Here is a 27517-nt window from a genome sequence, read left to right as displayed (position 1 = left end):
CACAGACAATCCATCAACACAGGACTAGAAAAATCAACATCTCTGACCAGCCCAAACATAAACCTGCATCAACACATTATAAGTTTTATTATTACTCATGGTATCACCTTTAAGATCATATGGTGACTTGGTCTCTTTTGAGTCGTGGTTTGTGGCCTCCTCATGGATGTTAAGTCCAATCTTCACTCTCTTTATGTGTCTGCTGTTTAGTGTGGACAGGTAGTGTGCAGTGGTTTTTAAAACACGTCCTGAGAGCAGTGAGAGTCAGAACAGGAAAGTTTAGCATTGTTGTAGAAGCTATAACTTACACAGAGCTGAGGGAAACTGTGGAGTCGGTATATTTCTCTGTAGGTACAAGTGACGCTTAATCATGTAGTCATGGATCCATTGTTAATGTAAAAATGTTTATTATGGCCACTTGTCTTGTATGTTTGCAGTATTTTAACTGGGATTAAATTATTAATAATAATTAAAGGCAGTTAATTTGATGCAGACACATATTTATGACTAATAAACTGTTTTTTCAAGTTGCTGCCTAGCATTGTGTAAGCTGCTTACCTCAGTGCTGTCAGCCCCTGAGGTGTTCACGTCATGCGTCCTTCTCAAGAAAACTAAATGTTTGTGTGCATCACTGCCCAACTGTTGGAGTGCCAAACACAATAAAGACAGAGAGCCACAGAGGCTAAGTGACGTTCTGTGGTGAAATGAGTTTATATTTTAAAATGAAAGTCTTCATGAGCTCTTTCTGCTGCCAACGAGCACATCTGGATTCTAAAACCAGTTAATCAAAACTTTTAAAGACCTAACACTGTACACACTGAACTATTTGGAATGAAAGTGCACTTAAAAAACAGGAAAAAATTATTAAAGTAATTGTTCATTAAACTATACTGTCATCCACCTGTTTATACTGTTTAAATATTAAGACTGATTTCAATAAACAAAGTCAGGAGAAGATATGAGTTGTTTTGGCTGTCCTGTAAAGACAATGTCCCTTATAATTTATTTCTTCTCATGTTTGTTATCTTTGCTATTGTTACAGATAATAATCAGTTATGGGTCCCTGCTGATTTCTGTGGAAACAATTGTATTTATTAGTTATAATAATTATAGTAGTTATGCTCTAGTTATAATAATTTTAATACTAGTCATTTTCAGCTCCACATTGAACATCTCTGTTGTCTCTATATTTGACAGTGATGATCTCATCTATACTGTGGAAGTGAAGAAGAACCTGAGCAGCCTGAGGGAGGATCCATCATCTCCTGACCTGTGGAGGAGTTTGGATTTTATCTTTGAAAGAAAGCTCTTGCTATGGTGCGGAGGAGATTCAAGCATGTGAAGAAGATTACCAAGACAAAGTTCTCTGGGACAACAAACACTGGACTCTTTACAATCACAGGACTGCAGAGGAACGACTCTGGATTTATACTTGACTCTAAAAAAGGAAAGTTTTTACTACATCATATAAACTCACAGTTATGGTAAGTTACATTTCCTTTGCCAGTATCAAAATTGTTTGGCATCCTGTCCCATTTGTGACAGCAGTCACAAAGTCATGTTTCTCCATGATCTGGCATAGTAGTCACTGTCACAACCAGAACAGCAGAGTTCATGTGCAGCTAGTGAAGAGATCAAGCAGATCAGCTCCGTCTGTGGAGAAATATGGATTTAAATGTTGGTTTCAGGAGCACTGTGTGACTGAACCACAGGGAACTGCAGAGTGCTGAGGTCACATCAACCTCTCTCCAGGTCCATTTAATGTAATAGTATAATAATGTCAGAAAACAGCACAGGATGTCTGTGCAAACTTTTATAAAATGTTTTGTCATAGAACATCCTGTATACTCTGGTAACATGACTTTCACATGAAGCGCCCCATGGCAGACCTGTGTGGACCCTTTTACCTCTGATGACCCATCATATCTTTGTTTCAGACATCCTGTTCAGCCCATTTACAATCTAGAGGTGGGTTGTCTAAGCGGGTTGCTCAGCATGAGACTGTACAGCTCTCTCATATTCCATCTCACAGTTATTTTGTTTCCTGATGTACATTCACAATTTCCATTTCATGAACACTTTAAACCCACAGAGAGGAACAGGAACTCTGATTGGTTCAGATCCTTACAACACAAAACCACTGACCAATCGTGCTCCCGCTGCTGCTTACAGCGATCATGAAATGAAACTATGAAAGTCATTCAATCAATCACAAGAAACTTTTCAATCAATCACATGCATTATCTTTCATCAATCAATGTTTTAATTGCTAATAATGAAAAAGGAAATAAAGTAAAAGACAACAATGATTTTACTCTTTTGTCCAGATATGACCCGAATGTTACGTCCTGATCTGGACTGTATAATCGGAAACCCATAATGCCTTGTGAAGCAATAGAGGTGATATTTGTGCCATGCTCAGTGGGTCTTCAACACAAAAGTAAAAAAAAACTCCAAAAATGCACATTATGGCATTATGTTTTAGCACCAATACCTGACCATGTTGACTTTATATGGGAGGAACTAAAAAATCACTAACATTTATGAACAGAAAAGCAGAAGTGTTTCATCTCCATCATTTTCCTCTCCAGAGTCTGTCCCAGCTCCTGCAGTGAACAGTGAGTGGTGCTGAGAGCTGCACCCTGCTGTGTCTGTGGAGAAAGCTGGAGAGCTGCTGACACTGTCGTGGTACAAAGACGAGGAGAAAGTGATCCAGAACAGCTCTGCTCTCTCTCTGCCTCTCACTCTACACAAGCAGGATTTCAGCTCCTCGTACAGATGTGTGGCTGCAAACCCTGCTGAACAAAAGACTGTTACAGTCGATGTTAAGACATCCTGGTGAAGACAACAACAAAGACATGACAGTACCCAAACGTCAATGTAAGACTAATTCTACAATGATTTTTAAATAAAATCTTCATATGTTAAAGGCTCTTATTTTGTTAACATTTCCCGTTTTGTTTTACAGATATGGTCACATATATTCCCCATCGTGTGTGCTGTAATCATCATATTTTGTTGCTGTTAATCAAGCAGAAGTTTTTAACAAAAAAGAGACAATGACCACACAGGCAGGTATTTGTTTTTTTATCTCATTGCTTGATTAAATATTTGTCCTTAATTAAATCTATTATATGATATATAATATATAATATGATTTTGTCTAAGAGTTTGATAATTTTCCCTCTAATCATTTCAGGACTAACACTTTATTTCAAATCAAGAAGATATTTGACACAGATTCAAACACTGAGTTATTCTGTTCCACACAGTTCATTAACATATAGTCTATACAGGTACATTAGTCTGCATTTCAGTCAGTTCTGTTGTGTAATCTGCTTTGAATGAGCTGGAACACGTCCATGCAGAGCAGTGGCAGTTCAGAGTTCAGTGTTCAGGTTGTGGGAATGATTTTTCATCACCTCAGCCTGTATCATCTTGCAGTACTTCTGGGAATTTATACAACAAATGGCATTGATACTCTTCAACCTGCATACATTGTGTGTGTCTGATCTGTTTGTGTCACACAAGCTGCGGGAAAACTCATGGGACTTTCCATATTTGACTGTCATGTAAATTCTGGGGTTGTAACAATGTGAGAGATAAACTGGTTTCATGTGTTCATCGAAAACTGCACAACACAGCAAGCACTACTAATCCAAGTGATTCTTTCAGACGTTCACCTTGTCTGCTTTTTTGAAGTCCTGAGTAATCTCTGGACCTCTTTATTCAGCCAAAACAGGAAAATCAGGCTAAACGTGAATTGCTTCACTGTTTTATAAACAGACCATCATCACAAGCCAAGCACATGAAGTGGTGTGATGGGTCACGAAGCACAGAAAACAACTTGGTTAAACAGGAATGAATTAGTCACGTAGGAAACAGGATGCAAACAGCAGCCAAAGTCAAAGTCTGACATGTTGGATTTGTGGTGCTGTAACGTCCAATTACATTCACCTTTCTCATGAGACAGAAGACTAAATATTCACTAAGGGTCTTTGTCCAGTAAACACAATAGACGTCAAATTAGGTGTTTTGACAAACAACAAATGCTGTCCATTAAAATAAACAGAGCACTTTGCCACTGCACACCTTCCTGCCTTACCAGAATTAGCTCAGAAGTCAGGAGAAATATTTACCCCACAGGAAGCTCCTGCTGATTGAATGAAAGATTTTAATGTGTTTTTTTTTAATCACTGAATTTAGATTCAAACCAACAAACGTTGATGATGTGATTTTTTTAGACTTTTTATGTAACATTATTCTAAAGGGAACATTTATTCTCTAATGTCCATTTTTTGTTACATTTACAAAGAGATTTCATGTTTAGTAATTACATACGTCACTACAGTTTCCTTCAATGATGTGTCAACACACGTTTTCAGGATGTAGTCCAAAGCTGTGGCTTCACTAAAATAATGAGGTGGCTGTGTGCAGTCAGTGTGAATGCAGCCTATTGATTAGAGGATGTAATCAATGAATGCAGTATGAGATAATTAACAGACGTGCGGGGGAACAAGAGAACTTCTTCTTTTCTGCCCTTGACATTAGACTGTAAAGTAATTTATCATTGCGGTATTCCCCCAATTCCAATGTGATGTGACCAGACAGAACAAGTCAGAGAGTAGTGCAGAGATAAGTAGATAATCTCTGATGTGAGAAATATACGGAAATCTGTTCAGGTGAGCAGAGCAGAGAGCACCGTGGCAACAATACTGAAGTGACACAATACGTTACCGCAAAGCACGTCGTCGTCGCTCAAAGAAAAGAAAGTAGAAGTATTTGAGGAAGTCAGTCAGTTGAACACATAGTAACATCTGCTACTCACAGGAAAACTGCCACAGACACATCATCAACACAGACTAGAAGAATCAACATCTCTGACCAGCCCAAACATACACCTGCAACAACACATTATTAATGTATTATTTATTACTCATGGTATCACCTTTAAGTTCATATGATGAACTTGGATCTCTTTTGGAGTCGTGTTTGTGGCCTCCTCATGGATGTTAAGTCCAATCTTCACTCTCTTTATTGTGTCTGCTGTTTAGTGTTGGACAGGTAGTGTGCAGTGGATTTTTAAAACAGGTCATGAGAGCAGTGAGAGTCAGAACAGGAAAGTTTAGACTTGTTGTAGAAGCTATAACGTTACACAGAGCTGAGGGAAACTGTGGAGTCAGGTAATATTTCTCTGTAGGTACAAGTGACTGCTTTATCATGTAGTCATGTGATCCATTGTTAATGTAAAAATGTTTATTATGGCCACTTTAAACTGTCTATAATCAATGGATTTCTTTGTATGTTTGCAGTATTTTAACTGGGATTAAATTATTAATTTTTAATTAAAGAGCAGTTAATTTGATGCAGACACATATTTATGACTAATAACTGCTTTTTTCATAGTTGCTGACCTAGCATTGTGTAAGCTGTTGTACCACAGTGCTGTCAGCCCACTGAGGTGTTCACGTCATGTGTCCTTCTCAAAGAAAACTAAATGTTTGGTGCATCACTGCCCAACATGTTGGAGTGCCAGAAACAATTTAAAGACAGAGAGCCACAGAGGCTAAGTGACGTTCTGTGGTGGAAATGAGTTATATATTTCAAATGAAAAGTCTTCATGAGCTCTTTCTGCTGCCAAACGAGCACATCTGGATTCTAAACCAGTTAATCAAAACTTTTAAAGACCTAACACTGTACACGCTGAACTATTTGGAACGACAGTGCACTTAAAAAAGAAGAAAAAATTATATTTTTTTCAATAAATGTCAAAGTAATTGTTCATTAACTATACAGTAAATGGTAAATGGACTGTACTTATATAGCGCCTTTCTAGTCTTCCGACCACTCAAAGCGCTCTACACTACATATCTCATTCACCCCATTCACACACATTCATACACTGATGGCATTGGCTACCATGCAAGGTGCCAACTGCTCATCAGTTTGTGGAGCTAACCATTCACACACCGATGGCACAGCCTTCGGGAGCAATTTGTGGTTCAGTGTCTTGCCCAAGGACACTTCGACATGCAGACCGCAGGAGCCGGGGATCGAACCGCCGATCATCTGATTGGTGGACGACCCGCTCTGCCTGTGAGCCACAGCCGCCCCTGTCATCCACATGTTTATACTGTTTAAATATTAAGGACTGATTTCAACAAACAAAGTCAGGACAAGATATGAGTTGTTTTGGCTGTCCTGTAAAGTCAAATGTCTTATATTTTTATCTTCTCAATTGTTTTGTTATCTTTTGCTATTTTTACATATAATAATCAGTTGTGGGTCCCTGCTGATCTCTGTGGAAACAATTGTAATTAATAGGTATGATAATTATAGTAGTTATGCTATAGTTATAATAATTCTAATTACTAGTCATTTTCAGTTCCACATTGAACATCTCTGTTGTCTCTATATTTGACAGTGATGATCTCATCTGATACTGTGGAAGTGAAGAAGAACCTGACAGGCACTGAGGGAGGATCCATTACTCTACCTGACCCTGTGAAGGAGTTTGGATTTCTCAGCCTTGGAGGAAAGAATCTTGCTATGGTGATCGAGAGGAGATTCCAGATTATTGAAGAAGATTACAAAGACAAAGTTCTCTGGGACAACAACACTGGACTCTTTACAATCACAGGACTGCAGAGGAACAACTCTGGAATTTATATTGTTGACTCTAAAAAAGTTTTTACTACAGCATATAAACTCACAGTGTATGGTAAGTTACATTTCCTTTGCCAGTATCAAAATTGTTTGGCATCTTGTCCCCATTTGTGACAGCAGTCACAAAGTCATGTTTCTCCACGATCTGGCATCGTAGTCACTGTCACAACCAGAACAGCAGAGTTCATGTGCAGCTAGTGAAGAGATCAATCAGATCAGCTCAGTCTGTGAAGAAATATTGGATTTAAATGTTGGTTTCAGGAGCACTGTGTGACTGAACCACAGGGAAACATGCAGAGTGCTGAGGTCACATCAACCTTCTCTCCAGGTCCATTTAATGAGTAATAGTAATAATAATGTCAGAAAACAGACACAGGATGTCTGTGCAAACTCTTAATAATAATAACAATAATACATTTTATTTAAAAGCAATTTTCAAGGTAATCAAAGACACTTTACATAAGAAGAACATCAAATCATCAAAACAATATGAGATAGTACACTAAAAACACAATAGACTGAGCTAAACATTAAAAGCAATTTTAAAAAGGTGTGTTTTGTCAGAGATTTGAAGTTCAGTGTGAGTCAGGAGGTTTGCATCAAATGAACGGAGGCTGTGGGATGGATTGTGGCGATGGAGTAAGTCAGCGAGGTAGGAAGGGGCCTGGTTATGGAGGGCTTTGTGTGTGAGGAGGAGGATTTTTTATAAAATAGTTTTGTCATAGAACATTCTGTATACTCTTAGCTGGTAACATGACTCTCACATGAAGACCCCATGGCAGACCTGTGTGGACCCTTTTACCTCTGATGACCCATCATATCTTTGTTTCAGAACATCCTGTTCAGCCCATTTACAATCTAGAGGTGGGTTGTCTAAGCGGGTTGCTCAGCATGAGACTGTACAGCCTCTCATATTCCATCTCACAGTTATTTTGTTTCCTGATGTAACATTCACAGTTTCCATTTCATGAACACTTTAAACCCACAGAGAGGAAACAGGAACTCTGATTGGTCAGATCCTTACAAACACAAAACCACTGACCAATCAGTGCTCCCGCTGCTGCTTACAGCGATCATGAAATGGAAACTATGAAAGTCATTCAATCAATCACAAGAAACTTTTCAATCAATCACATTGCATTATCTTTCATCAATCAATGTTTTAATTGCTAATAATGAAAAAGGAAATAAAAGTAAAAGACAACAATGATTTTACTCTTTTCGTCCAGATATGACCCAGAATGTTACGTCCTGATCTGGACTGTACTAACCTGGAAACCCATAATGCCTTGTGAAGCAATAGAGGTGATATTTGTGCCATGCTCAGTGGGTCTTCACCAACAAAAGTAAAAAAACCCCTCCAAACTGCACATTATGGCATTATGTTTTAGCACCAATACCTGACCATGTTGACTTTATCTGGGAGGAACATGAAAAAAAGTCACTAACATTTATGAACAGAAAGCAGAAGTGTTTCATCTCCATCATTTTCCTCTCCAGAGTCTGTCCCAGCTCCTGCAGTGAACAGTGTGAGTGTGAGTGCTGAGAGCTGCACCCTGCTGTGTTCTGTAGAGAAAGCTGGAGAGCTGCTGACACTGTCGTGGTACAAAGACGAGGGGATAGTGATCCAGAACAGCTCCGCTCTCTCTCTGCTTCTCACTGTACACAAGCAGGATTTCAGCTCCTCGTACAGATGTGTGGCTGCAAACCCTGCTGAACAAAAGACTGTTACAGTCGATGTTAAGACATCCTGCAGTGAAGACAACAACAAAGACAATGACGGTAACCCCAAACGTCAATGTAAGACTTATTCTCACACTGATTTTAAAAATAAAATCTTCATATTTTAAAGGCTCTTATTTTGTTAACATTTCCCGTTTTGTTTTACAGATATGGTCACATATATAATCCCCATCGTGTGTGCAGTAATCATCATATTTGTTGCTGTTATAATCAAGCAGAAGTTTTTTAACAAAAAAAAAACAACGACCACACAAGGCAGGTATTTGTTTTTTTGTTTTTTTTATCTCATTGCTTGATTAAAGATATTTGTCCTTAATTAAATCTTTTATATGATAAATATAAATATATAATATGATTTTGTCTAAGAGTTTGATAATATTTCCCTCTAATCATTTCAGGACTAACACTTTATTTCAAATCAAGAAGATATTTGACACAGATTCAAACACTGAGTTTATTCTGTTCACACAGTCTCATTACATAATTAGTCTATACAGTACATTAGTCTGCATTTCAGTCAGTTCTTGTTTGTGTAATCTGCTTTGAATGAGCTGGAAACACGTCCATGCAGAGCAGTGGCAGTTCAGAGTTCAGTGTTCAGGTTGTGGGAATGATTTTTCATCACCTCAGCCTGTATCATCTTGCAGTACTTCTGGGAATTTATACAACAAATGACATTGATACTCTTCATACCTGCATACATTGTGTTGTGTCTGATCTGTTTGTGTCACACAAGCTGCGGGAACTCATGGGACTTTCCATATTTGACTGTCATGTAAATTCTGGGGTTGTAAATTCAAATGTGAGAGATAAACTGTGTTCATGTGTTCATCGAAGAACTGCACAACACAGCAAGCACTACTAATCCAAGTGATTTCTTTCAGACGTTCACCTTGTCGTTGCTTTTTGTGAAGTCCTGAGTAATTCAATCTCTGGACCTCTCTTTATTCAGCCAAAACAGGAAAATCAGGCTAAACGTGAATTGCTTCACTTGTTTATTAAACAGACCATCATCACAAGCCAAGCACATGCAAGTGGTGCTGATGGGTCGTGAGAAGCACAGAAACAACTTGGTTAAACAGGAATTAATTAGTCACGTAGGAAACAGGATGCAAACAGCAGCCAAAGTCAAAGTCTGACATGTTGGATTTGTGGTGCTGTAACGTCCAATTACATTCACCTTTCTCATGAGACAGAAGATATTTCACTAAGTGTCTTTGTCCAGTAAACACAAATAGACGTCAAATTAGGTGTTTGAACAAACAACAAATGCTGTCATTAAAATAAACAGAGCACTTTGCCACTGCACACCTTCCTGCCTTACCAGAATTAGCTCAGGAAGTCAGAGAAATATTTACCCCACAGGAAGCTCCTGCTGATTGAATGAAAGATATTTTAATGTTGTTGTTTTTTAATCACTGAATTTAGATTCAGTAACCAACAAACGTTGATATGTTGATTTTTTTAGACTTTTTATGTAACATTATATTCTAAAGAGGAACATTTATTCTCTAATGTCCATTTTTGTTACATTTACAAAGAGATTTCATGTTTAAGTAATTACATACAGTCATACAGTTTCCTTCAATGATGTGTCAAATGCACGTTTTCAGGATGTAGTCCAAAGCTGTGGCTTCACTAAAATAAATGAGGTGGCTGTGTGCAGTCAGTGTGAATGCAGCCTATTGATTAGAGGATGTAATCAATGAATGCAGTATGAGATAATTAACAGACGTGTTTGGGGGAACAGAGAACTTCTTCTTTCTGCCCTTGACATTAGACTGTAAAGTAATTTATCATTGCGGTATTCCCCCAATTCCAATGTGACTGTGACTCTGTAACAGTAATAACTGTTGTACTTTTATCATGAGGACTCAAGCGTCAAGCTTCAAGTTTCAGTGTGGTGGTCACATACACACATACACCATGAACACACACACACACACACACACACACCTATGTGCACACAAACTAGGTCATATCATGCTTCACAGGATGCTATTGAATGGTTTTTATTAGCACTATCGTCATTTACCTGAAGCTAAAAGGAGCCTGTGATGTAGATAGAGTTACTATAGAGACATGGACTTGAGTCACCCTCCAAAATGTCATCATTTAACAAGAGCTGCTTCACTTTTTTTTTTTTTTTGGACTTTCGTTCTTGATTTATAAAAAACAGTCTGTCTTGCGCTGGTCCAAGAATTTTACCTCTAGCGGCAGAATACAAATGCCCCCGGCCGTCCCTCTTAATCATGGCCCCAGTTCAGAGAGAAAACCCACAAAATAGAACCAGAGTCCCATTCCATTATTCCTAGCTGTGGTATTCAGGCGACCGGGCCTGCTTTGAACATTTTTACAAAGTAAACGTTTCGGACCCCATGGGCCATGATCGGCTGCTGTTGTTGGATGTGAGGATTCTCTACAAGTCAGTATCTTTACTGTAAGTTAAACTGCAGTTCAAATAGCTAACACAAGGCTTTATAGTTTTGAACCAGACTGTGCAGGTCTGCTGCAACTGTGGGGACTTCAGCAACTGACACGACACCAATGGTTGTTTACCTTTTATTTTATTTACACGCTTGAGAATACACTCTTTGTTCACTGTGCACTTCCTGCTGCCTGCCATCTGGATGTTTGTCTTTCCATCCCTCTTCCCACAGGTCCAGCACGCTATTGTCTTTAAAAAGGGACAGTGACAGTGGCCAGCTGATTACAGGTGTGCTAATCACATCAACTGGGATATGATCAAATAGTAAAAAAAAATAAAAAATTGTTCCGAAGTCCTTTCCTAACCACTTTTCCTTGACCTCGATGGACCTCGATGGTCAAGGAAAGATGTGAAGGAGAATTCATAAGGAGTTAGGAGAAGACGACCATGGTGTTCAGAGAATCCGACTGTTACACAATGTTACAACATTATTAGCTTGTGACTGTTTTCACAGTTCAAAGAATCAGCTTTGAGTTGTCTCTACTGCTGTTGGAGGCATTTTCCCAACAGTACAAAGATATGAAACATTACATGCTGAAAAAGTCTAACAATATGCTGATGATGTTTCTTTTAATTCATAATTTCAAAATGACATCAAGTCAGGTGAACTCATGTTTAATTCTGAAGTGGTCTGGAGATAAAAACTAGTGGACTTGAAGAATCAGTGTGTAGGGTTTAGTGACATCTAGTGGTGTAGTTGTGGATTGTAACACCCTCATCTTGAACAAGTAGCAGTAAAACTCACAAAAAATAAAGGCCCTATAGAGCCAGTGTTTAGTTTGTCTGTTAAATATAGATAATAAAGATAAGAACCAAACATGTTTAACAGTGACAACTCAGCCATCAATTACCCTTAATTAAAACAGAACAGATAAATTAAAAAAATAAAACAAATTTTAACCAAAAAAACTAAAAGCTGACACTTAAAAAAAGGGAAACAGTCATGGTACAACATGTTAGTGCAGCAAAAAGTACTGTGATAGTCGTAGAGGGGGATAGATTTATTATGTCCAGAGAGGAGGAGCTCTCTGAAGAGTCAGGCATCGCTCATTAGTGGAGTACAACGGTCAGGAGATAACATATGCCTGTATATAGGATTACTACATAAATGTTCACAGTATTACTCTGGCTATTAGCTCCAGGTTCTTCATTTTGGCTTCCTGTCTAAGTTAAAATTGAATTCCAAACTCTTACCTTTAAAGTATTAGCCAGTTTAGCTTCACCACATGCGGCTGAATTGCTGATTCCATACACACAGGTAGAGAATGCCTTTCAGGGCATCAGAACATGGGTTCCTGGTTATACCTCAATCAAAGTTCAAGACCAGAATTTAGTTCTGAATCTCTCTGACCTTTTTCAAGTTTAATTGTATAGATGCAGCTGAAGATTGACAGGAAGTCTCCCCACATTCCTGTCACTCTTCAGCTGCATGTAGGGGGAATGACATGCAGCAAAGGGCTGCAGGTCGGATTTGAACCCTGGACCGCTGCGGAAAGGACTGAGCCTTTGTACAAGGGGAGGCTGCTCTACCAACTGAGCTAAACAACGCCCCACTTGTTGCTATTCTTTAACATTTTGATTGTCTTTCATTACTGTGATGTATTTTGTCACCATGGCTTTGGAAATGTGAAAGAAGTTTTACTTAATTACAAGTTAAGTCTTAATGTTGTATCTCTAACTCTTTGTATCTTTGCAGATTCAGTGAACAGCGAACAGGAGGTGCAGTATACTGAGATAAATAGAGCGGGATACAGACCCAGTCAGGTTAGTATCTATGACAGTATCTATTTACATAAACACACTCCTAGTCCACCTAGGTCATGTTTAACAGTAATGAGGAACCTGTCGCTAAGATATGCCATGTTTGCTCAGTCACTCCCACAAAGTAAATCCTGTCCGCTGGCAAAACATCTCTTAGCTAATGTATCTATCTTAATCTCGTTCACTTGAACTTGGCTGCATGGCAATATGTAAACAGAAGAAACTTTGTTTAGTTATACTCCAAGATAATGAATAACAGTCTAAAGAGTCAGAAATGTGGGAGACTCTACATTACTGTTTACAAAATATAATATGCATAAGTATGTTTTTATTATTATTGTAGAATCATCTGAAAATCAGAATTGTTATGTTTTTGTTCCCTTAGTATGAAACTGTTATATCTACAGACACCACAAGTCCACCATGTTGAACTACCATGTTTCTACAATAGCCCTGTCTACTAGTCTAGAAACCACTGTAGTTTTAGCCTTCACACTAGACAGCATGGGTGAGGTAAGGGGGTTACAATCTACATCTACACCACCAGATGCCACTAGATCCTACACACTGGTTGTTTAAGAGTCAGATCAGTTACAGAACAAACTGTTTGTTAAGTGGCTACCATTCTCATCGGAAAGCAACAGGTTTCAATTGATTCATTTCTAGCTTGCAAACTTATCCTTCGTACTGGAGATGGTTTGATCATCTAAAAGACAAAACACGAGATCAGTTGAATGTATCTATTACAAGGCATGGACACAGGACTCAATTACAGGACTCGGGAGGCAGATACAGGAGGTAACCAATTTTTAATCACAGGCAAAGGTTCGGTACACAGGGGTTCAGTCAGGTAAGGCAGGCAAACAATCCAAAAGGGTAAGGCAAAAGCAGGGTCCAAAAACAGGCAAAGGTCAAAACCGAAAAGCACACTAGAGAAACGCTGGAAAGTAGGAAACATGGTACACTAACAATCTGGCACAAGGGAAGGGAAAACAAAGGGTTTAAATGCACAGGTGATTGCACAGGGCATGACAAACACAAGGCGGGCGGAGCGGGGACTTACTGTGACAGTATCAGTGGAAAACTGACAGATTTGTCAGAAAATCACTGCAGAAAGAGTCTTTCATCCAGTTCAAGTCTTTATAGTATCTTGCTACATTCCTCGTCTGGAGCCACAGTTCCTGACAGATGAGATAACTGTCTGAGTGTTCAGTAAGAGGAACTCCCACCTCAATTATTAACGCCATTACTCACTTCCTTTGTTTTTGTTTCTCCAGGGAGGACATTTACCAGATTCATCAGGACCTGTTGACCGTTCCAATCTAACAACAGTCTATGATAAACTGGAGGCTCATCGCATGGTCGATTCAGACACTGCTGATCATGTTTATGACCAAACATATCCACATACATGAGCTACTGAGTGACTCCAGAGATAGGAGAAAATATCAAGTTCTTCAAGTTTGTGATATATTCATATATGCACTGTTTGTGGACATCCACACATTTCAACGTCACAGTATGTGATTTGAAGAAAAACTGTGTAATCAGACATTCTGTGTATGTAAGCAGTGGAGGAGTGTTTGAGCTTATCAAGGACCACCTTCTTGTAGATGATATGTCACAGCTTGTAAAGTATATGGCTGCATACTACACACAGATTAATCACTGTTTTTAAGTAAATATTTTCACTATGTGGCCTGCTTTGTCTTTGTGCTATGCTCATTTTATATAAATGCTAAATGGACTAGCCCCTTTTTGATCTACCAACCACTCAAAGTGCTTTTACAATACAGCTCTTGCACATCCGTTAGCAGTCCGATCGACTCCAGCTCCTCCCTCAGCAGCCCCTCCAGCAGTTCCTGGTTCTGAATTTAAGTTGTTGAGTTTTTTTTGTCTGCAATTATAGCTGCCTTTTGGTGTTTGTGTCCCTCTGTGTTCAACCCCTGCTCTTGCATAATTAACACAATTAATTAACCAGTCAATTAACATATCATGCAGTGACCTTGAGACTCGTGCAATTAACGCTTTTTTACACACTCTCCTGCCACAGGTCCATTCAGTGATTCAGTGATTCAGTGATTCACTGCTGCACAGTGCTGCTTGTCTGTCTCTCTGCTGTAATGACTCCAGTCTGGACTGTCTGAAGTATATCTGTGTAAACGGCTTCATTCAGCTTCACTCCCTCTCCTCTGGCACCGTGAGTTACTATGGTTACAGGACGCTGAAACTTTATAATGCTTCACAATAAGATCATGAATGTAGCCCAATGGTTCCTCAATGCTGAAATCTTAATTACACATAATTGTATGTGACAAATGACAAACTGGTCCTGCACCAATCTGTGATTGTTGAACAATTTGTGTTTACTGTTCACATGTTTCAGTTTGACAGTGCTCAAAGAAAGCCAGAGTTTTGATGTTTATTGATTTGCCCATCTCTATTGTCTGTGTGTGCATGTTCATTTAGTTATTAGTGGTGCATGCAATGTATCGACTGCACTAAGAGTGTTGAGCCACACATGAAATCTTGTTTAGGGCCACTAAAGGCTGGCCCTGATCTTCTGCTTCAATTGTTTGATAGCCTGAAGGGCAATGCAACAGATGCTATGCTGTACAGTAAACAAAGGGTTTAGGAGCAGGAAGGAGGAGGAGAGACAGTTGACAATAGGTTGCCTAGTTGCATGTAAGTCAATACTGTTTGCACTTGGATTGTCATTGTCTTTAAACCATGCTTCCAGTGCACATAGTGTTATTTTTTGTTTAGACATTGTGTATTGTAGGCTCAAACAGCATGTACTAGCAGGATCTAATCTATGTGGATAGTGCCAGGTGTCGTTCATTGGAGGAGCGCAGGGGTCGTGAGGCAACATATCCCTGTATAAAGGCGTTCAAGTAGGTAGGTGCAATACCGTGGCAACTTTGGAGGCGAATATTAGCGATTTGAATTTAATGCGGGCTGCTACAGGTAGCCAGGAGCCTGGAGCTCGATGAGCAGCGGGGTGACATGTGACATTTTAGGTTGGTTCTAGACCAGGCGCGCCGGTCTGGATCATCTGGAGGGGTTTCACTGTGCAGGCTGGCAGGCCCGTCAGGAGATCAAATCAAATCAAATCAGATTTTATTTGTATAGCCCAAAGTCACAAAGTACATTTGCCTCAGAGGGCTTTACAATCTGTACAGGGAGTGACACCCTCTGTCCTTAGACCCTCGGTTCCAGTGAGGAAAAACTTGCCCACAAAAACCTTTAACAGGGAAAAAAGGTGGAAGAAACCTCAGGAAGAGCCACAGAGGAGGGATCCCTCTCCCAGGACGGACAGACGTGCAATGGATGTCACGTGTACAGGACAAATCAACACAAACATATTGTACAATTACAATGAATGATAAAATGATTACAGTAGCAGTGGGACCTGTGATAGAGATAGAGAGACACAGAAACTCCAGAGACCGAGGGGTCATCAGGATGAAATGACAGCTAGAGCTGAGTGTCTGCATAGCAGTGATAGGAAAAGCCATGTGAGTGGATAATCGGACCCAGGGAGGTGGTGTAGACAGCAAATAGTGGTAGGCACCCCTGTGGTGCGGTGATGAGAAGTGGACAACTGTCCAAACCAGGATACACTGAATGAGCACCCTGTCAGGTAGGATTTAAACCAGAAGAGAGCTAAGCCAGAGATGCCCATGTTTGAGAGAATAAAGAGGAGGATGTGATGGTGAACTGTGTCAAAGGCATCATACTGCATATATTAAAATAGACATGTTTTTAGGGGTTGGTGTTTTTCTCAGACTGCCTCTATTGTAAGTATCTGTCAGCACACAAATTTTCCATAGCTACTGCAAGCGGGAAGCGGAAAGCATGAGGATAAACATGTCCAGTCACAGAACAGGAAGGGTGTGAATGAGACCAGCAGAAGAACTTCAATAACAGGAAATTCCACTCAGGGTCATTTCAGTTTGCAATTAAACTATCCACTGAATTGTAGTTGTATTAGTAGCATGTTGTGTTGTACAATTTAATCATTTAAGTCATAGATATACTGCATATTACTTACTATATATATATATATATATATATATATATATATATATATATATATATATATATATATATATATATATATATATATATATACACACACATAGTCTCTACAGCCATCCTGATGCTTATGGGTATGCTAAAAAGTGTTAATAAAAAAAGTACAGTTGAGACTGATGGAAAACATACACATACATACAAAATTAATTTTTTGACCAGTAGGGCACTAAACATCTGAGGATAACCAAAGTTATTATAATGGGGATCATGAATGTACACTGAATTTCACACCAATCCATTCTGTAGTTGTAAAGCCTGAAACTCATGATGCCCTAACAGGAAAAGCCAGGGTGTCACCAACTTCATTAGAGCACAGGATCGTCTTGGCCCCATGAATATCTGTCCCATCCAAATTTCTATAGAAAATTCCATTACAATAGATATAAAAGTTAATAATTCTTGAGGTCTTTAACTTGGAACCATAAATGTCATTGTGTCCTCTGGGAAACATAAATGTCTGTAAAAAGTGATGTTGAGGTACAGTGTGGATATTTCAAAAATGGGTAAAGATGTGGATCGTGGCTGGGCTTCATGAACCCTGGTTGCTCAGACAAGCCACCTGTGACGGCACCCACCCATAAATTCAAGCGGCCATGCTCTTAATAACATTCAAGCAGACCAGTTCTATAAAAATTTATCCTCAGTACATGTCATGAATGGGGAAAAAGCTATAACTATAGAGACCAGGCTGTAAACATGTTTATTTCTGCTGTGAAGTTGGACATTTTAACATGGGGACTTAAGGAGACTGTAGCCAGCCTCAAGTGGTCATTTGAGGAAATGCAGTTTTTATTATTTATTATTCTATTATTTCTATGTTGGCTTCACTTCACAGTCATGGAGGTTGCTGCTTGGTATGGACCAAAGTAATAGACATCATTGCCATCCCGATGCTGTGCTGCTCGCATGGATGAAATCACACCCAACAACTTCTAATCAAACAGCTTTCTTAATGTGCATTGAAGTTTCTCAAAATTATTTTTTATTGTTTAACATTTTCATCTTTTATATTATTATACCTGCTCATACAGATAAAGATACTTCATCATCTAAAACTCAGAATCCACCACTAGGTGTGTTCTCTCTCCTAAATATAATAGAACTTCTTAATTCACAATTTACCAGGACAGAGGGGACATTTCAGCTTGTTTCTCACAAACCCAATGTAGATACTGAACACAGGACTCACTACTCCATGACTTAATCATCCACTCAGAGACTCCAGCATTAAAGCTGTTAAAAGCTGCACAGTACTGAGTCCTGTCATAGGTATACCTAAATGATGTATGTCCATGTTGCCAGTACCTAGAAACAAAGTCATTCAAATTCCAGAGAGAGAGAGAGACAGAGACAGAGACAGAGAGAGAGAGAGTTAAGCAACAGAAAAGGTATCATATACATATACAAAAATATCAGATCGTATGATTTGTTTTTAATGCATGAAATCATTTTATGGCACTGTTTTGATTCACTGATGCAGGGGCCAAGAGACATGTATGAATCAGTTTATGAATTATTCCAATAAGATATTGTTATCCTGTTGCTATTACTTTTGCTGTGTTTCCCATTAGATACTTCTGTCAGTACACGTCTATGTAGTAGACTGTGTACAGTATGTACTTCCTGGAGTAGCGTGCTAATTTCAGGAGGGAAGTGTCTCATTTCTGACTGGAAATGATGATCACTGAACATTTTACTGCTTATTCTTCTTCACCCAACTGCAACGGGGCAGACCATAAGTTCCAACTTTTGGCTTTCAAAACTTACTTAATTTGTACTTACAGTTCACTATATTTTGCCATAACTCAGAACAGCATGTGTAAGTATAGAAGTATGCGATTTGAGACACAGCAGGAGAAGTTCTGCTCATGTTCTTTGAGTTGGTTAGTTGGAATTATCTTTTCACACTTACGCTGTCCCAAGTGATCTTCCGTCAGTCCATACCCACTTTCTTTGGATAGGTGAATTACTTAAACCCATCCAAAACTTCCAATGAGCCTTCAGCTTATTCAGAAACACCTTAGAGGGAAAAAATTCGTTCCATCACTTCATGTTCAAACACACATGCTTCCATAACACACTTATAACCTTACCATCTCTCGTTTGCTGTCGATGATCACCAGGTCTGCTCCTTTCATTAAACATGCCTGTCTACTACTGGACCACGTGTTCGTTGCTGTAGACAAGAAGTAACAACTGCAACCAAACTGCGTCCATCCATCAGGGCATGTTCCTGAGGAAACACACACTGGTCACATTATGCATGTAGTTCCAAATAAGCTTGTTTAAAGAATTGGTCAATTATTAATGTCATAAACTAATAAAACTGCAGTAAAGCTCCTGGGAAAAGGCCACCTTGTAATACACTACAATACACAATTCAAATGGCTTGAATAAAAAAATACTATCCACACCAGGCAGAACTATACAGAAACTAGTTTTGCATTCCCAAAATATTTTAGATCAAGTAATCAAGTGGCCAACTCCCAAAATATCAAATATCTCCATCTTACTGTATTGACCAGCTTGAATTTGGACTAGATTGCCTTTGTCTTTTCATTTTACTGTATTGTGAAAAATGTGCACTGACTGTCTTACATATTGTATCCAGATTCATACGTTGGTTTTGTTTACACTACAGTATAGTAACTGACCAAATACCCCTACAGTTACAGACAGGGTATCTGCTGATACTTTGCTGCATAGAACTCAAAGGGGACCTTTAGGGTAACAGAAGTACAGGGATTGCTGTGGCATTACACACTGGTTTGATCAGTATTGTCAGTATTGGCATCAATAATATTCCAGGTGCATTCATAAAATTATAGAGTAATTATTATTAAGGCCTCAAATGTTGTCAGTGCTAACATACTGGTGCTTTAACAGGTAAAGTATGTTTGGTCCAACATTTTGATCATGTTTACTATCTTTGTTTAGCTAGATAGCAGGCTACATGTTGCTGTAGTACAGCTGAGGCTGATAGGAATGTCATTCCACAGTTTTGTTTTGTTTTTTGGCATAAACCAAAGAACTGGACAAAGTGAATCTTTGACCTGATGATGGCTCTAGATGAAAAGTTAAGGAATCACCACAGTCATTCCAATTCATCCTGAAAATAGTTGTTGAGACATTTCACGCAAAACGCAAAACACAGAAAAACAGAAAAATGAACCTCATGGTGGAGGAAAGGCCACATTTCACTGATGACCATTTAAAGTCTGTGTGAAGTCAAAATACATTTGTGTTCTGAGTTTGTCAGACTAAAAAAGAAACTGTTATTAACCATCCAGCCAAATTTGAATGATCAAAAATAAAAATAATTCAGGGGTTGGTCAATGAAATTGACTGGATCAAATTTGTTCGTCCCAATTTACAACAAAATTGTAAGTTTTTCTTCCTCCTATTTATGCTAGTTAGCAACCTGTATTACTGATTGGCATTACATAGCCAATTGAAGTTATGCTATCAATAAATCAGCAGCTAGTCTCCACACTCCAACAGTTTATTTTCACGACTTATTTATGCATCCCACTAGCATTTTGCTAATTAGCACCGCTGACTAACTTCTATACCTTTGTGCTAGGGGCGGGGTTATGTTAATTACATGTTAATGACCACCACGTGATGTCATATGGTCTTGTTTTAAGTTTGCCCACAAAATCCTGGACTGAAAACTGGTGAAAAACTGTTTAAAAAATAACTCCACATTTCAGTAATATATCATTCAAAGTCTTTTCACATGTTTACAGTAACTATTTTCCAACATATTTATTGGGCTTTGAAAGAAAACATGGAATTGCCTTTACACAGACTTTAATAATTCTTGGGATGATTCAGTCTAGACCAAAGTTCTGGACTGACATATTGGCCTACATATATATAATATATTTGTGCCTGCTATGAATTTGTCAATCAGTAGGATCCTATCAACATTTCCTCGATAGTATTTGGCACACAGTTCATCTGTATGAGGTGAATCCTCACCGATTTTCTTAGTCAGGTTCTGATATCTGACCAGGAGCTGGTCTTTCTCTGCTGTTTGATTTGACAGGTCTCTGGACAGCTGGTTAAAGTCCCTGTCATCTGAGAAGAGAGAAAAAAAACAGAAGACAGCTTCATCACCGCAAGCTCAACCTTCTTCCTCTTTCCGTTATCTTCTTTACATTTTCTTTGTCTGAATACTCACACAGTACACTGACTCCTATGACTGTGGTCAGCAAGAGGAAACACAGCAGAGCCAGACAAACTGCAGCCACTTTCAAAAGCGACCAGGTTTCGGTTTCTTCTCTTGCCACAGCATCTGTTCTCACAGGCTTGGTTTCTGCAGATGTGCAGTGTACAGTACATATAGTGAGGTTACACATGACTGTTACACCATTGACTTCCTGTTAAAAATGTTACATAACAATTGTACAGTTATTCAATTATTCTTTTATCACAATTACAAGAATTATCAAAGTGGCCACAAGGCCCAACACTAGTATGGTGCACCTACTGTACACAGGAAACTAGAGGAGACTGGAGTTGACTTCCACCTGGCTGCGTGGACTGTCAACTAGGTAGTTGAATGTCAACTACCTCACTAACAGTCGACAGCGAGGCTTCATTACTGTGTCTGATGTGGTGGTTTGCAGTACAGTGCTCTCTCCTTTTCTCTTCTGTCTGTACATATCGGCCTTCAAGCACAACACTGACAGCTGTCATCTACAGAAGTTTTCTGATGATACAGCCATCGTTGGACGTGTATCAGAAGGAAATGAGCAGGAGTACAGGGGTGTCATCACAGACTTTGTCAACTGGTGATCTCCACACCAGCAAGATGAAGGAGATAGTGATCAACCTCAGGCAGAAGACGTCTCAGACCACACCGATGAACATCCAGGGATTGGATATTGAGATGGTGGGAGGATACAAATATCTGGGTGTTCAACAATAAACTGGACTGGTCTGACAACACAGATGTCCTGTACAAGAAGGGTCAAAGTTGCCTGAGACTGAGCTCCTTTGGAGTGTGCAGGAAAAGACACTACAAACTGGTCAAGAGGTCCAGCTCTGTCCTGGACTGCCCCCTGGACTCCATAGAGGAAGTGGAGGAGAGGAGGATGTTATCAAAGCTGACATCCATCATGAAGAACTCCTGCATGATGACCTCCTGCATGAGACTGTGGAGGCCTTAAGCAGCTCTACCACAGGTCCTTCATTCCAACCACCATGACTTAATGTAGCACTGTTAGATTACTGTTAGAACAGAGAGATAGAGATTTCTTATTTATGAGTGATTTCTTATACAACTTGTGTATATGTCTTTAACAAATATATTACATATAACTTTTTATTTTATCTTGACTTATCTTATTTTATACCTGAGTACATAACTACATTCATAAAAATGTGTTGTAAACAGAACATAGGAAAAAGCTTTGATTATTTGAACTCTGCAGTTGTAAGTAGTGTATCTTCAGTATGTTTATATATTTTTCTTAGCAGTAAATGTAAGAAAACCGAACAGTGACAGCATTCTTTGATAGAAGCCTGGGTAACCCTGTCATGTTTGGCACTATTTGTAATTGTTCAAAAGAGGAAGTTTCTATTCCTGATATTTCTGGTTAAATGTTAAAGTCTGTAAGAATATAGTTAATGACTACACACATTTAAGCTATTATTTATTTGCCAATGATAGTTAAAGATTATAATACAGCAAATACAGACCCCGTTCATTGTGATTACAATGGTACTAAGATCACGTTTGAGTGACAAAACATGAATATTTTCAATACAGAAAACTGCCATTGAACCAAGGCACACTGAGTTAAAAACATTGTCGATTGCCAGTGGAGTGCAGAGTGTAAACATCATAGCATACACTGTGTTACATGCTTAAAATCGTGTGATTGCACAAGCAAAATCCTAACATTCAACAACATTCCATTTCGGGAACACCCACAAAGATTGACGCACAGAGGGTCAAGGCTAAAAGTGGACTGTGGTTTTAGTCTCTGCATGATGTTTCTTCTTTCAGTTCCTGATAAGTATTTTTTTTTTCATTCTTAAGAACTACATTTCTTTCTGTAAACACGTTTGGAAAGTGTGTCAGATCCAAAAAGAATGCTAGAAGTAACAATGATCATTCTCTCAAGTAACCAAAATAACTCATCATAATCAATCAAATCAGATTGTATTTGTATAGCCCAAAGTCACAAAGTACATTTGCCTCGGAGGGTTTTTACAATCTGAACAGGGAGTGACACCCTCTGTCCTTAGACCCTTGATTCAAGTGACACAAAAAAACCTTAAACAGGGAAAAAATGTGGAAGAAACCTCAGGAAGAGCCACAGAGGAGGGATCCCTCTCCCAGGACGGACAGATGTGCTATGGATGTCACGTGTACAGAACAAATCAACACAAACATATTGTACAATTACAATGAATGATAAACAATCCAAAAACATCTGCAGTTTACGGTCAGATAAGACAAAAACAATCCTAAGTAAATCTTCATGGAACTAGAGAATCTTTGGTAGGATTACATAAACAATTTTAAAATTATTCAGTTATCAAAATGTCTTACCAGTTTCTCTTGGTCTTTGGTGTTTAGCCCTGTAGTCACCCACCTCCTGAATGTTGACATAAATCTGTTCTTCTGGCTCCATCAGAGCAGTTTCTTCAGTCCCCTGAGCAGCTGTACATATGTTGGTCTGTCAAATGAAGTTAACAATGAAGCATAAAGAGGACTACGTGGAAGTTTCTGTTCCTGTTTTTTCTGGTAAATGTTAATATGGGTAAGAATGTAACTTATACTACACACAAACTTATTGTTTATTGTTTTTCCAATGATGGTTAACAAACTCAGTCTTACATGCTTCTGCACTAGATAAAACAATGTTTGGTAAAGTCCATCAACAAGATACAGTACTATTAAAGAATATATAATAAATGCAGTTCACAGTTCAGTGTGATTGCATTAGTACAGTGGTCTGAGATGTTTAAGTGAGAGATCATGACATTTTCACAAATTTGCCAGTGGCATGATGGCTTATTGCTTAGCAACATCTCATAGCAACAAAGTCCTGCATTCAAGCTTATTTCTGGTATATTTGTGTAAAGAGTGTCAGGTTTCTTCCAGTTCCAACTTCTTCCCACCATCCAAAGACTAAAGGTGAAGTGGTAACATTACATGTCCTGAAAATGTCTGTCTACAACTAACATCATTTAATGATGCATGCTGGGATAGTCTTCCTGTATCTCCTGTCACTCAGAACAGGATAATGAATGGATACAAACCAAATTATTATTTTAGATTCTCCAAAGTAGACACCGTTTGCTTTGATGATAGTTTTCCACACTCTTCATTCTCTGTCAAACTCATGAGTCACCTGGGATGTTTTTCAACAACAAGGAGTTATACGTCAAGCGCTTGTTAGATGTTTTTTCCAATTCAAACCAAACCATCTCATTTTGGTTTTGGTCAGGTGATTGTGCATGGCCAGGTCATCAGGTGTGATGCAGCATTTCATCACTCTCCTTCCTCGTCAAATAGTCCTTACATAACCTGGAGGTGTATTTTGGGCTCATTGTATCATTTGTATGATGAAAAAGAAATGATGGTCCCACTAAGAATAAACCCGATGGAATGGCATGTTGCTGCAGAATGCTGGGATGCTTTATTTAAACCATTAAGAGTGTCATCAACAAAGTACCCCACACTATCACACCTCCTCCTCCATGCTACACAGTGGAAACCACACATGCAGATACTGGATGGAAGCAAAAATCTCAAATTTGTACTCATCAAACCAAAGTCCAGATTTCCTTTAGTCTAATGTCCATTCTTTTTGTTTCTTCTTGTTGGTCCCTCTCAGTCTTTGCAGTAATTCAACCATGAAGGTCTGATTCATACAGTCTGAACTGATGTGTCTGCTATTTGAACTCTGTGAAGCATTCATGTGAGTGTTGTTCATTTGAAGTTTCTAAAGCTAGTAATTGTAATGTAACTTTTAGTCTTCCTTTCCTGGTACAGTTTTCATGAAAGCCAGTTTCATCATAGCGTTTGATGGTTTTTGTGACTGTACTTGAAGACACATGCAATTTCTCAAAATCTTAAAATGGACTGACTGACTTTCATGTCTGAAAGTAATGATGGACTGCCATTTCTTTTTTTTGTGATCAACTTTGTATTTATTTTACTTGCAGGGCCCTTTAGCCTAACTGGAAGAACACACTATAGACACTTACAGTCTTACTACGGTAGGTTCGATGAGTTGGACCCCTAAATCATTCAAATGGTGGAGCATGAAGTTGAAAAGTTGATTAATTTATCGCTTCACACAGCAATACTTTGGCAGTGTATGAAAAATAAAAAATACAAAACAAATAGAGCTCTGTAATAGAAAAAATTAAATAAACTAGAAAAGTGATTTTTGTGTTCGGGTGTGTTTTGTGATACCATGGCTGGCCACACCATGCACCGTTCCGTCCAAAACGCTTGTCCTCCTGGCTCGCCACCGAACCTCCACGGATTCAGATCCGAATCAACTCCTAATACAAAAAAACAATCGACACATAAAGTGCAGAAAACATAACCATTACTCTCTATTCAATCACATCACATTATCCTACTTTCACTTTTCACTCTAAATATCTTCTGTATCTATACCCAGACGCAGAATACACAGCATTCAAGTCATTTCTGTATCTATACCCAGACGCAGAATACACAGCATTCAAGTCATTGTAAATGAGTCTGTATACATTTGCAGTACTACATAAGTATTTTTACCATGACAGTTATTTAACATGAACTCATGTTTTAACATAAATGCACTTATCATTTTAAACAGCTCCTTTAATCACTATTTATCTTTTTTTAACTGCAGCATATTTTATCTGTAAATGAACAATTTTTAAACAACTACAGTGCAATAAAATACATTATGTACATATCAATTATCATAAAACATTTATCATAAACTGACATCATATCAATATAAATATGCATCATATGCCTCCTCTATTTCTCTCATTTAACTACTGTAGCGACATGTTAGCTTACCGAGCTACACCGTTAGTTACTCACATTACATATTACAGGTAATACCTGAGCTAGCGTTACTATAGCAGCCACTCACGATTACCGCTAACTTAGCTAGTGATCTTTTTTATGGTCAGTTTGCACTGTTCACGATGATAAAAACAGGTGGTTTAATAAAATCATCTTAAAGGAAGGCATTTTCATTCAACAGCTACATCAACAACTAAAAACAACCAAGGCCTAGCCTCTTAGCATGTAGCATCCAGGCTTACAGGGCTCTCTCTAGTCAACGTCTCAGGTCAAAGTGCGCTCACGCTCTGGACCCTGACAATGAGTAAGGGCTGATCTGCCAAATTGTGCTGGGGTGTGGTAAACACTTTTAAATGAGGTAAATGGGTTTAGTACCCATGTGGGTTACATACTTTTTAAGGAACACACACAAAATTACAAATCACCAGTGAGAAGACAAAGAGAATTACACATAACCAAACCTGGTGGCGTCCTCCTTAGATGGTTTCAAAGGAACAGGGGAGCAAATCAAATCCTCCAATCTATGTGGGGACGCCAGGTTGCTTTCTATAGGTTTCCAACAGGGATTAGAGTCAGGGTTAAGTCAATCTGATATTGGTCTTATAATAAAATTAATAAAAAAGTGTAAAACAGCTTCACATTTAGCTTTGCCTAATGTTATTGATTCTATTATAGATTCATATAGCTCTGCATAGAAAGTCTGGAAAGCAGTATTAATTTCTTTGGGGACAGTAAGTAATTTCTGGTCTGAGCTCAGAGCCGTGATGTTGATGTTCTTGTCCTATGATCTCAAATTCAGCCTTTGCCAGCAGTCAATTGTTTAAGCCCACTCTTTTTCCTATCCTCTGTGGCCCTGTCCCTCTGCAGAGCCTGTTCAAGCTTTTGCATATCATTTTCGAGTGATATTATTTTGCCCACTTTAGTTTGGTTAAGGTGAGAAATGAAGGAAAAAGTTTATTCTCACAAAAGTGCACCCCAAAAAACTCGGGGATTCTCTACTGAGTCAACATTATCTGAAATAAAGGTTTTAAATGAAATGGTCACAATAGTCATTATTTTTAAGTAACATGGTGTTTAAGCGCCATCTTGTGGCCCTGGTACTAGGCAATAACACAGTTAGGATAGATCACAACTGAGTGGATTTGGAATTATAAAGTTACAGAAGCCAGTAAATAATCTGTCCTTGAGTACGTTTTATGCCTGTCTGAATAAAAGGCATATTGTCTTGAAGGTCTAAATAGATCTGTGAGACTGAAATCATTAACTAGGCCTTGAAATGCAACTGTAGAAGACGAAATATGTTGAGATGATGAGCCGGGTCTATCGAGTAGAACAGGCGTCATCAACTACATTGTTGATACTGATTGTATCCTAAGTAATACATTATTATTTGATATATTAATTTTCCTTAGATATTTGTGTTATTTTTAGTCTTTGTCAGTGTTAACAGGTTATGGGTGTCATTTTGCGGCAAACTGTTACTGGAAAGGAAACACACAGCCAGCTGCTAATACAGCCCCACTATTCTTTGTATTACTATATTTTCAGGTCCAGCCAGCTCTTTCAGACACAACAAGACAACGACACCAATGAGCTCTGAAAACTCGACAACTGCCACTGACTTTTTATTGGGTCAAGCAAAGCAGGGGAAGCTGTGTGATGTTCTCTAACATGAAGTTAATATTTTGCATTGTATATTACAC

The 27517-nt window shown here is 38.6% G+C and overlaps 2 protein-coding genes across 3 annotated transcripts in view; one reads left to right on the top strand and one right to left on the bottom strand.

Moving 5' to 3' along the window:
- LOC104937351 (CD48 antigen) overlaps nucleotides 1-14405 on the top strand; it is a 30119-nt gene extending 15714 nt beyond the window's left edge. Inside the window, exons 2-6 of one of the 2 annotated variants that reach the window (XM_019264631.2) lie at nucleotides 6425-6721; nucleotides 8167-8466; nucleotides 8557-8668; nucleotides 12594-12661; nucleotides 13936-14405. In XM_019264631.2, coding sequence (XP_019120176.1) covers nucleotides 6425-6721; nucleotides 8167-8466; nucleotides 8557-8668; nucleotides 12594-12630 — 746 coding nt within the window. In that variant the 3' untranslated portion in view covers nucleotides 12631-12661; nucleotides 13936-14405. The remainder of the gene's footprint in view (nucleotides 1-6424; nucleotides 6722-8166; nucleotides 8467-8556; nucleotides 8669-12593; nucleotides 12662-13935) is intronic. The other variant, XM_019264630.2, reaches the window with a different exon arrangement.
- A 1575-nt stretch (nucleotides 14406-15980) lies between these two features.
- LOC104939020 (C-type lectin domain family 4 member C) lies at nucleotides 15981-26360 on the bottom strand. The gene is made up of 7 exons (XM_019264632.2): nucleotides 26276-26360; nucleotides 25200-25291; nucleotides 23325-23451; nucleotides 20943-21077; nucleotides 20741-20839; nucleotides 18850-18989; nucleotides 15981-18775 (listed from the first exon to the last, which is right to left on the bottom strand). Exons 2-7 carry the CDS (start codon nucleotides 25215-25217, stop codon nucleotides 18665-18667), a joined length of 630 nt encoding a protein of 209 aa, XP_019120177.2. The 5' UTR covers nucleotides 25218-25291; nucleotides 26276-26360; the 3' UTR covers nucleotides 15981-18664.
- Between the last annotated feature and the right edge of the window lie 1157 nt (nucleotides 26361-27517).

This window comes from Larimichthys crocea, chromosome XXI, assembly GCF_000972845.2.
Source record: "Larimichthys crocea isolate SSNF chromosome XXI, L_crocea_2.0, whole genome shotgun sequence".
NCBI classification, from domain to species: domain Eukaryota; kingdom Metazoa; phylum Chordata; class Actinopteri; family Sciaenidae; genus Larimichthys; species Larimichthys crocea.
This window is presented reverse-complemented; position numbering and strand designations above follow the sequence as displayed.

Bases quoted from the DNA above. Each gene is read 5' to 3' on its own strand.
- LOC104939020 (XM_019264632.2), bottom strand. The intron at 21,078-23,324 runs GTAAGACATTTT...GCACATCTGCAG, and splicing joins CCAAAGACCAAGAGAAACTG to AAACCAAGCCTGTGAGAACA. The intron at 18,776-18,849 runs GTAAGGTTATAA...TTTCCCTCTAAG, and splicing joins TCGACAGCAAACGAGAGATG to GTGTTTCTGAATAAGCTGAA.